General features: G+C 30.2%; 1 protein-coding gene across 2 annotated transcripts in view; it reads left to right on the top strand.

Annotated features, from left to right (window-relative positions):
- Window positions 1-466: 466 nt before the first annotated feature.
- LOC113376748 (nuclear receptor subfamily 2 group E member 1-like) overlaps window positions 467-18,407 on the top strand; it is a 352,594-nt gene continuing 334,653 nt past the window's right edge. For both annotated transcript variants that reach the window (XM_026616790.1, XM_026616789.1), the window contains exon 1: window positions 467-647. In XM_026616790.1, the coding sequence (XP_026472575.1) occupies window positions 603-647 (45 nt within the window). In that variant the 5' untranslated portion in view covers window positions 467-602. The remainder of the gene's footprint in view (window positions 648-18,407) is intronic.

The raw sequence follows: 18,407 nt of genomic DNA, 5'->3' as shown, positions 1-18,407 counted from the left end.
GTTCACAGTAACATAAATTACATATTAATTAGTGAGAAACTAGTTCTGATTGCTGTAAAAAAGTATGTATTGTAGTATTGAAGACGCCTATGATTCATATTGTCAAATAATGTTCAGGGATTCCCTTCGTTTTTCTTTTGCATTATGATGCTAATAACTACTTTATTAGATATATTTATTAACGATAAATTTGAGGTTGTCGTAGCTTTGTAGTAAAAGCTTGGTCTTGCAACCACAGATTCCAGATTGAAGCATCAAAACAATGTGCGACCTGATGGCATAGGATCGATTTATGGCATACTCACAAAAATGTTCTGTACTACTGGGAACAATTCTTATTATAGTAATATAAAATTCACATTCATCCTTGTCTTTCATTTGACCAATAGCAAATTATTTTGAATTTTAGGACAAATATAAAAGCAGGAGCACAGGCTTGCAAAATTTCTTTTGTCGGTAACCTTTCGGAAGTGAACATTAAAATAAATAATGTTACGTAAAAGTTTGTTTTGGTTTAAAATAATTTTGTGTGGATGTAAGTAGTGTATGCAAAAATTCCGTTATTTTATCCGATCGAGTGTATTTAGCAACTTGTGATTTTTATGTTTGTGGTCAAGGACATATCTATGATGTATTTGTTGCAAAAGGTGAGTTCAATTCATTCTCGATGCACTGTGGTAGCAAAATGATGCGAATTCTCGGGCTATTTTGAATTACATCTATCTGTTCAATCTTTTCATTAAATTTAATGATATCTAAACCTTCTCGGCTAAACTCGATATAAGGCAGTATGACGTCAAATTTCCACTTGAGAATATAGATCTCAAACACAATTAATAGTTCATTTGAAGCCAAGAAAATGAAACGTGATGGCTTTTAACTTGTATTCTAAGTTATTCCGAAAAAGAAAAGTTTTACATTTATTACAAAACTCCCTTTTTGATATGTATGACATGTTCAAATTCTGCTGTTGCGCAAATAGTATTTCTGATGTGCATAGTACATGTGGAATGTTTTAATTTTTATTCTAATTAAAAGATCATCGAAAACCATTATTATCGCGAAACAATTTATTTTATATAAAATGTATGTTTAATGGAACTTTATATGAATTAGCAAACTGAGAGAGCTATAATAAAAATAATTGTCTTTAAGATTAAATCGGTAGTCTTTGATTTTTTAGTTAAACAAAATAAAACTCGAGCAATAATTTCAATTTTCTTAATTTATTATATATGAGAAAATTGTATAAAAAAACTATGTTCAATTTGATGAAAGTGGGGCAATGTAAAGCTAATGCATAGCTATTAGATATTTTATGGATATATAATTTTTCTATTTCAAGTTTATAAACATCTTGATCTAATCATCTAATTATCGTTAAAAATAAGTTAACCAAAATTATTTAGTTTATAAAATGTTTATCTATGTCATAGGTTCATTTAGTAATGTTTATATTACATATCACATTTATTAAAACATACTTTTTATATTGCAGGTATGTATACAGATGTCCTGGTGGCATGCATTTCTTACAAAAACGTCATTCGTAAGTTTGATAGTTTCAATAAATACTTTGTAATTTACATGTTTATATATATATATATATATATATATTATATATATATGTGCATGTATGTATTACTCAAATATAATATTAGTATGCTATACGAACAGTAATAATACAAAATAATAAACTACTAAAAGTCATTTATTTTTAATGCCACTTTTTTAGAAGTTACTATTGACATTCCTATGAACGTTGTGATAGGGAAGTTAAGCTGTGAAACTTGTTTTGCCAGAATATGTAGGGACACTTTCGGATATAAATGTAGGTCACATATATACTAATAATTATATATATATATATATATATATATATATATATGTATGTATGTATGTATGTATGTATGTATGTATGTATGTATATCACATAGTTTTTGCTGATTGGCTTTTAACATAAGCCTTAAGCTTAAATAAATCTTGTACTATATGCAGCTCAGCATATAGTACGTAATAAAGTAATTAAGCATTATTATTCCAATGAGCGTGCAAAACATACATGGTAACATCATCAAATTTTATTGTACGATACGCCCGAAACCAATAACATGGCAAATAACTACAATACTGTAGTTATTTGCCATTGTGAGAACTAATTATTTATTATAACTAAAATGACCGGGGTATTCATTAATAACCATTAACATTGTGTATAGTACCGGCTGCTTGCATATTCTTTACTTATTAGACCTGATTTAAAATGCGCATGATTCATACTTAATACACGGTCATGTTGGTGATTTTTTCTCAAAAAATCCGATGCAGGCAGGCGACGTCTGGACTCTATCGGGTATAAATACCCCTGTGACGGAGTAATTTCATTTAATTCATTCATCGAAAAACAAAACCAAAACCAAATCATCAATATAGTACGTACGATGATTCACGATGGGCAGTACCTATAATCAGACCTGTGTCGCGACTTATCGGAGGCACCGCGGAGTACTCCCGTCAGAGTCGGAGTCGCAGTCGAGGCACAACCTTCGAACGTACGCCGTCTTGCGCCTCTTTCGTGCCACCTATTATTTCGCTTAATATCCAGTTTCGTCGACCGAGTAATTTAATTCGTACAACGTTCGTAATACGAAATTTTTACGTTGGCATTTACTTATTAATTGAGCTCTTTAGAGATCACTTTTTTTCATTTTTTGAATTTATGCTGCTAATGATTTTATTTCTTCAGATTTTATTTTTTTTTATATTATTTTTATTTTTGAACAGCAACTTGAGAGTCTTATAAGCCGTTGGACTGTTTTGACTTATAATTCTAGTCGGTTCTACAAATGGCAACCCTATCTGTAGAAGCCGTTGTACCATCACTGTGTGATGAATTATTATTACAACTATTGTAACAGGGCAAATATTTATTGATGCAGCAATGCCATATCAGACCTATTTTTACTTGGAAACATATTGCTACCTATATTACTAATTGACAATCATTGTGTAGTTAGCAATATGTTTCTAAGTGAAAATAGCACTCACCCGGCATTCCTGCACTAATAAAAGTTCAGATCTTAGATAAATTCTAATAATAAAATTATTAAATATGGATGAATTAACCATTGGGTTACCATCTAAAAATAGGAAGTAAGGAAATGTTTTAACCTAACAGCTATGCTCATAAGACATAAGGTTCTGATTGCTGTTAACATATGAGAATAAAAAAAATCAATAAAAATAAATCATTGTCACTATTGCTTGACAAGAGCTCGACTCGCGACCTCTTATTCTAGCAATTTACCTCCGAGCGAGCCCTTAAAATATTTAGTATTGCATTTTTATATAAACACGTGTTTTACTTCATGTTTATTTACTTGTACTTTCAAACAATGCTTTTATTTGCCTTATTTTTTATCACTTATATTTTCAAAGGGTATTTTTACTTTCATATTTAAATAATTTATACGCCATTTCAAAGGTCTTTTTGAAAAAATCCGTTATACCAATTGTCAACATTGTACCTCACCTTATGGCCGAGATATTGAAAATATGCCAAACTCACTTTTTAGCGTAACAATTAAAAGTATCGAAAAAATATTACTTGATTCTACTCACATTGGCTTTAACCACATTATGTAGAACAATCGATGCCAAATAATCATTCATTATTAGCTAAAAAATATAAAATAATTTTTGAATTGACGTTTTCGGGTAGTGCATTTAGTTGAACTACTTTCTAATAGGCGTTATTCGAAAATCTATTGTTTTTTACATATTTTTTATGATTTATTTTCCCAAAACTTCGCTTTACATAAAATATTATTGTTTCATTTTTTTTAAATGAGAAATGTACAATATTTTTGGCTTTGGTTTATATTTTTTATAATTTTAATTCTAATTGTGGATTGTGGGATTTGAGTCAGAGTTCCCAAATTCTATACCCACTTCGAACAACGTGATGTCAAGCAGTAGTCTTATCGGTTTTTACATGAAAATATAGATAGCAATATGGTTCCAACTGAAAATAGCCCTTCTTGACATCATTGCATCAATACAAAACAAATCATCATGATTACAGAAAATGTAATACAAAATTCATTACTTGGAGATGGGACAACTATTTGGGTTGCCATCTATAAAACCGACGTAACTAGCTAAATCAAATACTCGAAAAAGCTCATAGAACCTTCAAGTTCTAATTGCTGTTCAAATAATAATTATTATTGACCATTTCTATGTATTAGTTACGATAGTTTTTTATATATATTTTATGAATTATATTTACAAAACAGTTGCTAGAAGAATGTCATTTTAAATATTGCACAGTTGCTACAAATTGTATTACTAGTACATTTGCTATTACGTGATGTTTTCCTATATAATCTAATCTTATGCTGCAATACCATGAACAAAGTATGAAGAGTTACTCTTAATATGAAATGGCCTTTTAGAGAACATCCAGGATGAATGGTCTATGGTTTATTCGCGTAATTGCGATTCATAAGGTGCCCGATTGTATAATTAAGTTCAGCACGAAGAATGGAGAGTTCGTATAAATAATGGTAACGGTAATAGACAGTTGTCGGTCATTTGAAAAAAAGTTATTACCATTAGAATGAATACAATAATAGAATTATTGTATTCTTATTACATAAATCAATGATGTTGCTTCTGAATTTTCTATATGAATGGCTTTGGATTCACTCTTCGCGACCTTCTTTTGAAAAGATTCTAAATGATAAATGATCCAGTTTCAAAACAGTTGAAAACCACAAAACTATTTTTTTTTAAATATTATTAGGTGTATTGTTCTATAACCATAGGTGTATTTCTATAACCATCTCCTTTATTGACAAATGATTTGCCAATATTATTTGAAGCGAAATAGAAACCAATGAAAAAAATAGTTAAAAACGTTTTTATTTAGGAGGAGAATACACTATTCTAATGACTTGCGCCAATTATTTTTATTTTCCTATAATTTTTTTTTATATTTGCGCCTATTCCATCCTGAACTTCAGCAAATTTTTGGTCCTCCTTGAATTGATTGTCACAATTTTGATCGTGAATTTTAACAGTTTCAAAACCATAAATTTATTGGTAATACAAAAATGTTGCGTCGAACTAACAAAAAATATGTGGACAATAAAACCACTACCAGGTTTTGATTTATGGTACCCTAATAAAACTCAAATATTGAATTCATTATGCAATCGTAGAAAATGATTTTTTTTATATTGCACGATAAACTGTGTGTTGTTATTTCATGATCGACCAAGAAATAGTTTTTGTTACATCTACTTGTAGATAGCAATAGGATTCCAAGCAGAAGTTTTAATTTTGATATTCGCCTCAGGCAGATTGATGTCAAGAATTAGTGACATCTTTTATTACTTGGAAATATATTCCAATATTATATACAATAATTAAAATATATTTACAAGTGAAAATTATCCTGTCCATGCATTTCCGCACCGATTTTAAAAAAAAGATCAGTACTAAAGAAATGCTAATAATAAAAATACCGGCAGAAATAGATGGGTTTCCATGAACTATAAATAATAAATGACGACAATAACTAAATGTTTGTAAGTTAAATGTTCACAATATATTGAAGTGAATTTTGCAATTCGAGGGCAGTTAGTGTACATTTTTTCTATTCAGGATGACACATAGAAAAAAATCACATGGCCCTATGTCACTGCTGAGTGAAATCATGCGGCCAGAAAGCACTACTGCTTGACATCAGGCTGTCCAAGACCTGGAACTTATGATCCAAATCCATAGTCTATAGTCCTACCAATAATCACCGAGGAACGCCTAGTTATATCAAATAATCCATTTATTTATTTATTTATTTTTTATTAGGTATCTTATAAATTACAATCTATTTAAATAGAAAAACCTTGAATAACTAGTTTGACAAATAACATAAAATTTTAAAAGGAAAACTCAGTGGTTCACCTTTTATTCATGTACTAAATTATAAATTTTGGTATTATAAAGAAAAAAAGAAACTCAAATATATACATACAATTATAAACAAAGTACATTACACAGACTACATATACACATACATACACACACCTATCAGAGATAATATGGTAGAACAACCTATTATTGATTAAGGTGTTAGATCTATTAAATGCTTTCTTATATAGTTTTATATTGTGTGTGGTGTTGTACAGACTTGCTATCAGTTCATTGGGATGATGGTCAATTTTGCTCTTGAAGTTAAGGTCTTAATTTCTTCACTGATTGTGAGTGTATCGGTATTCTGATGAATTAACCATGTCGGTACATACTTAGGCGCGAAATTATCCATTTATAAATTGTTGAAACCATTCTCGAAATGTCCAACAAAACGCAAAATTTGTTTTTACATACACACATATGCTTTTCCTAATTTTTATTTCAAAGAATTCAGAATGACATAAAACAACAGTATCGGGACCTACTGGAGAAAGGCATTAATGGAGAAACTCCTTCGGAAAGTTAATAATTATGCTGCGATTCGTCACTGCGCGAGAACAACAATGAAAAGTAAGTCTTTACACCGTCGTTATGCAATGGCAAAAATGATTCCATATAGAAACGTGCCGCGGATTTGAATTTAGACATCGCTCACCGAATACAAATTCATTTTAACGAGTCATAAATCTTTCAGAATTTCCATTCGTTCATTCGTTGATTCGTTCGCACTGGCGGTGCAAACGTAACCGCAGCACGCAATGTAGAACGTTAACATGCCGACGAGAGCTCATCTCGCGTTCCTATTATTCATTGTTATCACGTTTAATAGATCAAATCATTTATGTTCCAATTGCTATTGGCTAATAATATAGCAATCTCTACCATAAATCATGGTGGTACCTTCAGGATAGTTGTTAACAAACTTAGCAAATACAAACATCACAAATTTGCTACGAGGTTTTAGATATGGGAGCCAATTCTGCAGTAACCTAGACGATAACATAGCGTTGTTATGGCAACTCTTTCTTGTCCTGCTTTCTTGGCACCAAAAACAGTGGAAATGCCATCTATTTGCTGTACGATACGTTTGCTACATTAGAGCGGGTCGATTTGTATGGGTCAAAAAAAGTCGCTTAAGCACATAATTTTTAAATACTAGGGATCAAAATAAGATTCCTTGCCGAAGAAACCATACCTCTAAAATGACTTCTGTCCCGTCGTTCTTCACCCAAAAATATGTGCTGAAATTTGCCTCCAAATGTAAGACCGATCCCACTAGCCTTAAAAGGCCAATCCACCCATGCCCTTGGTTCACCCCCTGTGACCCTTTCTGAGAGGTTTTTCAAAATTTAACCCTTATCTTTAGGTCAATGCATGGGACATCGAACTCCATTTTAGAGAAATGGTTTCTTCGGCAAAGAATCTTATTTTGATCTCTAGTATCCGAAAATCATATGTGCCTAAGTGACATTTAAATCGACCCGCCTTAATATACTTGTATTAGTATTATATGCATTATTGAGGGGGTATTCTAGTGTAGAGCGATGAATTTTAGGTCATTTTTAAAGTGTCGTAAAAGAACGCAATGAATGTTTTTACTATCCATTTTTACCACTTGTTTATTAACATTATTAAAATATAGAACAAAAATTAAAAAACAATGAAAATTGTAAAAACTGGCAGCTGATAAAGTGGGTAGTCTCAAAAAATTGGTACCTCAGTCTTGATATGATTTCAGCCCTCCTAGCCATCGGAAATGCAAAAAATAAAAATGATGTCGCAATCGCACGAACTAGCGTGCGAAGAAATTGGCGACTATTTGAAAAAAGTGTTTGTTTACTGTTTTTTGAGATTCTCGAATTTTTTAAAAATAGTAAAAACTGGAATTTGGGGATGATCCTAGTTCGGACTATAGATAGGTCTATAAACAAGACTCTCTGAACATTTCAAGTGAATCGGTCGATTAAAACTCGAGAAATCGTATCAACAGTACTGAAAAAGTCTCTTCTGAGAAAAACACATTTAAAGTTTTGTGTGAAGCCAAACTAGTATGGAGACCGATTCAGTAAAATGCCTCTATCTCCGAAAATAATTCAAATTTTCAAAAACCTTCTAGTACCCATATTCTTAGATAGTTAAACTTTGAAAATATGAAATTAAAAAAATCGTTTTTTTTTTTTAATTTCTACACTAGAATACTCCCTTAAGTAGATATACACAATAATTTGTATTCAATTCAATTATTTGGTATCAGGCATGAATTTAAAAATGGGTGTTTTTGCAAACTTAGATGTAATACAATTAAAAATAAAGAAATTACATATTTTTTAATTTCGATATTATTTACACGGTTACATGTATATTTATTTAAATTCTGTAAATGAATGTTGTTTCATTTGATGATCGACTTACGATAAGGTGTTGAGTAGTACAATCTGAGAATCAGAATGTTATGCAGCATTCAGCATTCTTAGAATCAGTTAGTCTTTTCTTCGCTGCCATTCATTTGCGGTTCATTTGCGCTTATATTAATGTTAATTAATATCCTGACTGCATCTTGAAATTTTTATTGTAATATTGCTTAATTAAAATTTCTCTTTGCGACTAAATAATGTACGCGTATCATTTATTTATCTCATTCTGATCTGTAGCCCGAGGTTTCCTCAGCAGAAGAATCGCGCTACCAATTTAATTAAACAGTGTAATGGAATTACTGCGTGGAGGCAATTTGACGACGGAATATTTATACAAATATAACAAGTGTGTATATCACGCTCTCAAAAGGCGTCCGAGTACACCAGTCTGTAAAAAATCATTTAAAACGAGATCGAAGCTTCTACTATAGTCGCGCCAATGCGGCGCTCTCCTTAAAATTCAATTAGTGCAGACGTTCGGGTATTAAGACTACAGCATCCGGAGCTGGAGCTATGGTAATGTGGTCGATTTTTAAATTATGGACGATCGACAGATATAATTTATGCAGATATATTTCATGGAGTTTAATTGCACGCCTCGCAAAATGAATATTAAACCACAATGTTGCCTCTGAGATTAACGCTTGCAAGTGTTTAGCGTACCTGTTCCTTATTGAGCCGGAACTTCCTGTTTTTTACACCCTTAAGCGTGATTTATTTATTAAATTTATTCATTCAAAATTAATTATTACTGATATGTCTTGAGGAAAGCTACAAGAAATTTTTTTATATAAACAAACATATAAATATCACATTCTCTGAAACATCAAATTTTTTTGAAGAAGTTTGAATTTTAAATATATATATTTTTTTAAAAATTGTTCGATTTTTTTTTAAATATATTTGTTGTATTTATATACATGAGTAATATTGATATATGCCTTTTATCACAATTTAAATTTACGTGGAGACATTTGGTTTGAACTCTGATTGTGAGTGAAATGCATTAGCAAATTTTGTGTTATTTTTTATTTTACTCCTTCTTAACTTACAAATTTTATACTATTTTACAATCCTCATTTCATTCGCGAACTTTTAATGGAACTTGCCATGGAACTTTACTAATTTTTTTTTAAAGGACGGCCTTCCAAACTCAATTAATTTTGAAAATTTTAAATTTATATTTAACAAATAGTCCTATTTCTCGAAATCTTGGCCAATTTCAATATTATTTTAAACTGTGGACTAGAAATATTACTTAGGGTTAAGGTTCCACAGTTTGAATAAACAAAAATAATGAAAGCCACCACAATAACCGTAAAATGCTCATAACGTCCAAACTGCATGACATATTTTTTTATGATTTTAACGTTTCTGTTGAGTTCTGGGATTCCTTGTTTATGTGTATATGAATATACAAAGTGGCCTAGACATCAAGTCGAAACGGGGTGATACTATTGATGATCTTAACTGTCCCGAAAAAAAATGTCACGTTGTTGGGAAATTGTGAACTTTTAAGTGCAATCTAGAGCCTTGGTGAAGCTTTCACCATTTTTCGATTATTGTGGTTAATTTTTACTAATTTTATTCATTTAAACTTTGGAACAGTAACCATAAAAAATATGTATAGTTCCACAACCAAAACACTAACACATTTTTTTCAAGAAATTAAGGCTTTTTGTTGAACTATGAATTTGAACTTTTCGAAATCGAAGAAGCCTCTCCTTGAATAAAATGTACTAAAGTGTGTTGGCAAGTTTCATCAACATTTGGCGCATTTAATCAGGATTGTAAAATGGTAAAATACTTAAAAAAAATGTGGATAAAAAAATAAAATCTTAAAAATGACATGATTGTTGCTAAAAGTATTTTACTCTTTTGATGAAACTTGCCAAGACACTTTGGTATACTCATATTAAATATTAAGATACTAATGTTATTTAAAATTTAATATTTTGTTTCTGAATAAATTTTCTATGGATAAAACTTAATTGAATATTATTCTTACGACAAACAGCAGCACGGGTTGAAATTTAAAACCGATAAAAAGGTGATCGCCAACTCTGAAAACTATTTTGAGGCTAAAGACAAATCATACTACAAAAGAAAAACGCCACAGAATTTAAGACATCAATTTTTCTGATAAAGATTGAAATAACTTAGTCATTATTTATAAGAAATTATTTATAAGTAAATAGTTAAGATTATATCATTATTAATAAAATATTGTTAATATTATAACGAATGGGAAAACAACTATTGAGATGCTTTTCCAACATGTCCATTTAGTATACAATGTCCCTTTACGTCTGACAATTGTAAATTCCCCAAATTTATTAAATGTCCTTAACTGGGCAGTTGCAAATAAAATAAAGAATAATATATTACATTTTTCTTCAAGGAGAGCATCTTTACGTCGACCGATTTTTAAAAATTTTAAATTCATAGTTCAACAAAAAGTCTTAATTCTTTAAAACTTTGGACGATTATGTTTTTGATTTTGATTGTGAACCTAGAAATGATATTCGCGGTTACGGTTCCAAAGTTTGAATGAACAAAATTAGTAAAAATTAACCACAATAACTGAAAAATGGCAATTATACCAAAGCTCTAGGTTGCAGTTAAAAGCTCATAATTTGAAACGTGAGAATTTTTATTTCTTATTTGTTTGAAAGATTGAGAAATTATAGAAAGGAAATAGTACTTAGTGTTAAAAACAAAAAAAAATCAATAATCCATGGTATGAGGATATAGTACTACACTACACTATGTAATCAAAACAATAAACTTGTAGTTGTTTCACAATTACATTGTTATAATTAATTTATATGTGATAACATATATTGTCAGATGACTAAATTATGCATAATATTGTAAAATTAGACAAAACTTAATAATCATAGAAAATCATTCTTCTATATTCTTGAATTTGTGGAGTTCCAACTACGACTAATTAAGTAGTAAGTAGAGATACATGTCAGAAAATGATCATTACGAGAAAATCACCTCCAACAACAATAGATCAAGATTTTGAAGGACCATCGATAAACAGTAGTTTAGTTCTGAGATTAAGACAAAAGCCTGCTACTTCTCCATTTAACTCTAGAATAAGTTAATAGCATGAGAATATTGCCAAGACGGAGTAGAGAGATGGTCGATCGATTTGTTTGAAAGATTGAAGTATTATAAAGAGGAAATAGTGCTTAGTGTTAAAAACAAGAAAAATCAACAATCCTTGATATGAGGATGTGGTAATAATGCACTACACTATGCAATAAATACATTAAACTTGCAGTAATTTTAACAATGTTCCACAATTACATTGTTATAATTATTTCATTATATAATTAATATTATTATAATGTTGTCAGATGACTAAATTATGCATATATGCATAATAATGTAAAATTAGACAAAACTTAATAATGATAGAAAATCATTCGTCAATATTTTTGAATTTGTAAGTAAGTAGAGATACATGTCAGAAAATGATCATCACGAGGAAAGCACCTTTAACAACAATAGATCAAGATATTGAAGGACCATCGATAAACAGTAGTTTAGTTCTGAGATTAAGACAAAAGCCTGCTACTTCTCTAGAATAAGTTAATAACATGAGAATATTGCCAAGACGGAGTAGAGAGATGGTCGATCGACGTCGGTACTTCGTGGCAGCATTGAACTGGGTAGTCGCGACATATGTTTTAAATCAATGACCGCGCTAAGAAAACGAAAAGTTCGATCGAGGAAAAAAGTCCAAAAGGTAAGAGCATAAATCATATGCTGTTTACGTGCCGAGTGCTGGTGCTGCGGTGGCGCCTCGGCTAACGCGCGCCTCCGAGCATCTTTCATTTAGGATCACCAAACAACGACAGCGGACGACAGCTGCAAAGTTTCGAGGGGGCCACAATTGCAATTTTGATAAATGCTATTAGGGATCGTTCAAGTATTACGTAAGCAGATTTAGTAAAATTATTTATCCCCCCACCCCCCTTTGTCAGCAAAAGTAAGCAAAGCTGTCTTCAAAATGCCACCCAAAATAAGGAAATCAATACCGGGGGTATCCCCCTATAGTGCTTACGTAATACTTGAACGGTCCTTTAAGTAAATTGGTTCTAAATTTATAATTCTAATGGACTGTTCGCAATTTGTTATGGCATGAAGATATTTGGTAAAACTGACAGCAACATGTAACTGTATGGCTAAAATTTTGGTTTCGTTTTAAAAAAAAAACATTTGTTCAATTCGAGGACGAACACCGATTATAGCGATCTTCCAATTTTTTTTTTTTCTTTTTTTGTATTCTTTATTTTATATACAACTGTCAAGTTAAGGGCATTTAATAAATTTCGGGAATTTACCATTGTCATTGTAAAGGAACATTGTATACTAAATGGACATGTTGGAAAAGCAACTCAATAGTTGTTTTACCATTCGTTATAATATTAAACAATATTTTATTGATAAGGTTCCATAATGATATAATCTTAACTATTTACTTATAAATAATTTCTTACAAACAATGGCTAAGTTATTTCAATCTTTATCAGGAAAATTTATGAATTAAATTCAGTGGCGCTTTTCTTTTGTAGTATGGTTTGCCTCAAAATAGTTTACAGTTTTGGCGATCACATCTTAATCAGTTCTAAATTTCAACCGGTGTTGCTGCTTGTCGTAATAATAATATACAAATAAGTTTCATAAATTGAAAATTTATTTAGGAACAAATTATCATTATTTTTAAATAACATTAAAATCTTAATATTTAGGGACCAATTCTCGGATGAAATAGAAATGTTATGTTACGGGTCTATAGTCATATGAGTTGGCAGTCACGAATTGTCAAAAATCTATCTCTTTGCTGTTTGATCGAGCGTTTTGCACATAAAACATAACCCGCCAAAATATTTTCTTTGGTTAGAATTGACGTATGTGTTATCAAAGTGACAACAGAAAATTGCACAGCAAATACATAGTTTTTTGGCAGTTTGTGACTATACTAGCTCATACGATTATAGACCCGTAACATAACATTTTTATTTTATCCGTGAATTCTTAATATGATTTTAAGTTCAACATTGTGTTTTAAATAAAAATTAATTTTTAAATTTATTAATATGAGTGTTTTATTAACAAATTTTTGCTTTAAATAAATCAAAGCTAAAAAGTGAATCCTTTTAATTTCCAAATAAATAAAAAAGTGCATAAATGTATAAAAATAATTTTTTAATAGTTCTTGACAAAGTGGACATCTACATCTCCACAACGCAGAAAAAAATTATAAAAGGAAAATTAAATATGTTTTAGAAAAAGAAAGGTCAGCAATTTGTACAAAAATTTATATATATATGCAATGCATTCCAGATGTCGATGTCGAGACAAAACGGGATGATAATATTGACACTAACTATTATGAGAAAAATTCGAAAAAAAATAATATCACGTTGTTTGAAAATTACGAGCCTTTAAGTTGAACCTAGAGCTTTGGTCAAATTATGACCATTTTTCGGTCATCGTAGTTCAATTTTACAAATATTGTTCTTTTATACTATGGAACCGTAACCGTGAATAACATTTGTAGGACCACAGTTAACAAAAATAATACAATTGCCTCAAGTTTTTGAGAATTAAGACTTTTTGTTGAACTGTACATTTAGAGTTTTTAAAATTAGTCGACTTTGAGGAGCTCTCCTTTAAAATAAAATGTACTACATTATATTGGCATATTTCATCAAATTTGGCGCATTTAATCAGGTATATCATTTTGTAAAACTCTTGATTACTTTGTTATTGAAACATTTTCAGTAAAAAGATAAAAACCCAAAAATGACTAGGTTTTTGCTAGTATATTTTACTCACGTTCAGTTCAAACGCTCGTTATGCGAACAAGCTTTAATGTGTTAGAGAAAACCTAAATAATTGAACTTAGTTTTAATGTAACGGTATTTAATTCAATTGTATGTAACATTTTGTAGAAAATTTATCATTTTGTTGCGTATTAACCCTTTTGTTACTAGTGTTGCCTATAGGCCATATCCGGTTATTTCGTCAACAGGGTGTGTACGAGTGTCGCCTATAGACGACATCGAGTGTGTGAGAATTCTTACTTAATATTGTAGTTTTTATTTGATTTTTGAAGCATGATTTTCAATTTCTAAATATATTGATACTGATTGGAAAATTTTAAAATTTTCTGTAATAAGTATTTGTGCAGTTTGATGGCTCGTATAGCAGTGTCACTATTGCGGTAAACAATAGTCAAAATCTCGTAACGAAAGGGTCAAAATTACGTGTTCTATACTTGCTTACAAATTCTCTATTATTCGTAGTATTTTATGTGAAAATGACTTCGATGTAAATAATTCTGATTCTGATTCTGAAGATTGTCTGCAGTTTCCTTTCTTTTCGCGTGGTAAGCGGATCGCTTTCGAGTCTCGTGCAGCACTGCGCAATGAGTCACGATATGCAAGGCGAGGAATTGCTCGGACTTCTTCAGCCCATACCTCACTTATGGAAGGTCGTTTGGAGGCCGATTGCTGCTCACTGTCTTCTTTTTTTCTCTATACGTTTAATTCCTTTTAATATATGTACATACCTATATATAGCAAATTTATATATAGTAGTTAGTATTCTTGCGAATACATACACACTTATTTGCAATACTTCATAAATTTATTCGTTTATTTGCACGGCATAAAAATTATATACTGCTGTTTAATGATGTTGCTTTACTGATGAGATATTACTCACTTAGATAATTTTATTTTTCTGTCGACTTCTACTAAAAAAATACATCACACTGATGACTCGTTTGTTGCACTTTTTGACATTTTCATACAGCTTTATGAAGTTAAAATATTTAGTCTATTTTCACATGACATCACTTTTAACAACTCAACAATAAATTATGTGACATTCGAAGTTGTGTGGCGTAATAATTTCAATGTGCATATTATGAAAGATTGCGTAAATACGTACTAACTATCTACAATATTAAAATATTACACGGTTTCTTAATTGGTGATAATTTCTACTATATATTATATAATTAATGGGTTGAAAAATGAAATTATTGTATTGCATATAATTATTATAGGATATTTTGAAAAACTTTTTTCAACTAACCTTAGTAGTCTGTAGTATATATTTATCCATCCTACACAATATGTAAACCAACTCTACTATTAGAGAAATATATATTTAATTTTTATGCTTTAGCCCTTCTGCTATGAGAGTGTTTTTGCAGGAGAGATACTGCTGTAAGAGCCAGAAAAATGCCCAAGAGTTTGATTTTCCAATAATTATCGATAAAAATGTTTTCAAAAATAAAATATAAGACGTGAAGACCCTAGTAACAAAATCGAATTCTCAATAATTTAACTTATTGTCCGTGATAAATTTTGAAGAAAATTTCGTTATACTGAATGTCGTCTACAGGCGACATTCGTACACACTTGTCGTCAGGTGGATGTCGTCTATAGACGACGCTCGTACAAAAAGTGTTGATGTATCTTAAGAGGTGCACCTAGTGTGAAATTTTCAAAAAATCGAATTTTCAATTTTTCGATAGGTTATACCTTTGAAAATAACATACCAAAATTTTAAATAGATATCTTAAATAGTTTTTGTGTCACAGCCATTTAAAGAGTTATAGTATATAGCAGGCATCGGCAACCTACGGCACGCGTGCCAGGCTTGGCACGCGATGGGGTTTTGAATGGCACTCTATAAAGTAATGAGGAAAATCGGAAATATCGAGTGATTTTTAAATAAGAGAAAATGTTTAATTATAATTAATTTTCTAACGTAGCTCGCTTTGAAGCTTATGTGCCTATATTTTCCTTCCTCATAAAACCAGATTTAATAGATCCATCAATAATACCGTTTGATTTGTGGAATTTCGAATGGATTAATGTTGATAATTTTGAAATGGAAATTATCGAACTAATATCTTCAGAATTATGGAAAACAAAATTGAAGGAATTACAAAAAAAAACTGAAAGATGACTCTATGGAAAAATCGACAGCCATATTATATTGTTAAATGACATTGCCGGAAAAGATTTAATTGTTTAAAGAAAATTGTATGCGCTCTCCTTTCAGCTTTTGGTTCCACATATCTCTGTGAACAAATTTTTTCTCACATGAAACATATTTTGAGTTCACAAAGAAATCGTTTAACAACTAAACATTTAGAATCTTTTGTGAAATTAAAAGTTACAAATTATACCCGGATCTTGAAATGTTAAGGAAAAGGCACAAGGTTCGCATTAAAGTTGTTTAGTTTATATTCAGTGGCGGATTAAGCTTTCTGCCGCCCTAGGCCCTATCTGATCTTTTTAATAAACAATTTTTTACTTTTTTTAATTAAACTATAATTTTATTCTAAATTACTTAAATACAACTTTTAACTTTCCGTAAAGTACTCGTAAATTATAGCAATCGCAAAAGATCGAAAATAAAATTGTTTGCATATTTTTACGTTTCAGACATTTCTGAAAATTTTGGCATACCTTAAAAAAATTGATGTGTGTGTATGTATGTATGTTTCATTCTCATAGATAAGAAAGTTCTGATTAGTTTTTGGCTAAGACGGGTTTAGCCGTTTGGAAAATACAGAACAAAAGTGCAAAAATTGCAATTCAGTTTTTGAAAGAACCGAGAGGCTGGTTTCCGAATAATTCAAAAAAAATTTACTTGTACTGAAGGAATGAATAATTACCTAAATTTTTGGGAAGCAGGTTTAACGGTCGACTAATCTTTTTTTTTTGTAATTAGTAAAAGAGAGAAAAAATTCGTCAAAGTTTTAGCCCACAATTTTAAGTCGATTTTAAAAATTCAAAAACCATTCGAAAAATCTTGGTTGGAAATCGTATTCATTAATTTTTGGTAAAAACCTGCCGGACAGATTAGGTTTGCGGGACGATCGGACGAGCCGGTTGTTTGAAATTAGCATAAAAAAGCAAAAATATTACGTTTTTGGAATAAAGCCAGAAACCGATTTTTAAAATTGAAAAAAGATTTCTGAAAGATATCAATTAGGAGTCAAAATATTTGACTATTTTAAAAATTCATCAAAGTTTGATAAAACTTCATAATCAAAATTTGTGTTAAAAGGCGCTTTTGTGATGTGATAAATCAAAATTTAATTTTCAAAAACGCCTGAACTGATTTCACAAATTAAAAAGACATTGGACTAAACTCGATCTAAGAAGTAAACTTTGAAAATTAAAAATCTTGGCACGGAATGATTCAAAATAATGAAGACAAAATTTGTAATAATTAATAATTTTTTTATAAAAAATCTAATAATTTGATGTCAATGATCATTTTTTATCACCAAAAACGCTGAGCATGCTCTCGCAAAATTTTCGATAGTTCTTTTTGTCATACAAGTAAAAAGTGTCTTGAATTATTCAAATAGGACGCTCCGTTTTTGAAAAATTGAATTAGCACTTTTTTCACTCTTTGCTCCCTATTCCGAAATGGATGGAACTGTCTTTGCAAAAAACTAATCAGCACGTCTTCCCGAATGCCAATTGGCAAAAAATTATAACCGCATAAACACATGCATACATCCATTTTTTCTAAGGCATGTCAAAATGTTCAGGAGAACTTGAAGCGTAGAGTTATATAAACAATTTTATTTATGATTTTTTAGGATTATTATAACTTAGCCTTCCTGAAGTTGAAAAAAAAGCCAATTGGAGGAAGCATACCAAATTGTCAGATATTTTATTTTAAGATTTAATTTATACTACAGGCATATTTAAAAAAATATATTTTCACATAAAAAATGACATAAATTAATTAACAACAATGAATATATTGTGTTAATTCGCCATTGTTTGATTTAATACCGAAAATAAAACTAGAAACAATCGAACAGTTTTTAAAGCGTTTTAATTACAAGATTCACCTGAACAAAATTACAAAAAACGAACAGTTTTTCAATATTTCTTCAAAAAATCTTAACAGTTTGATAATTATTATATTAAATATGATACATCAAGA

Source organism: Ctenocephalides felis, unplaced genomic scaffold (assembly GCF_003426905.1).
Source record: "Ctenocephalides felis isolate EL2017-DRISC unplaced genomic scaffold, ASM342690v1 CF-g0.4_SCAFFOLD_01886, whole genome shotgun sequence".
In the NCBI taxonomy this organism is placed as follows: domain Eukaryota; kingdom Metazoa; phylum Arthropoda; class Insecta; order Siphonaptera; family Pulicidae; genus Ctenocephalides; species Ctenocephalides felis.
Note: the sequence above shows the minus strand (reverse complement) of the source record. Positions and strands in the feature narration are given on the sequence as shown.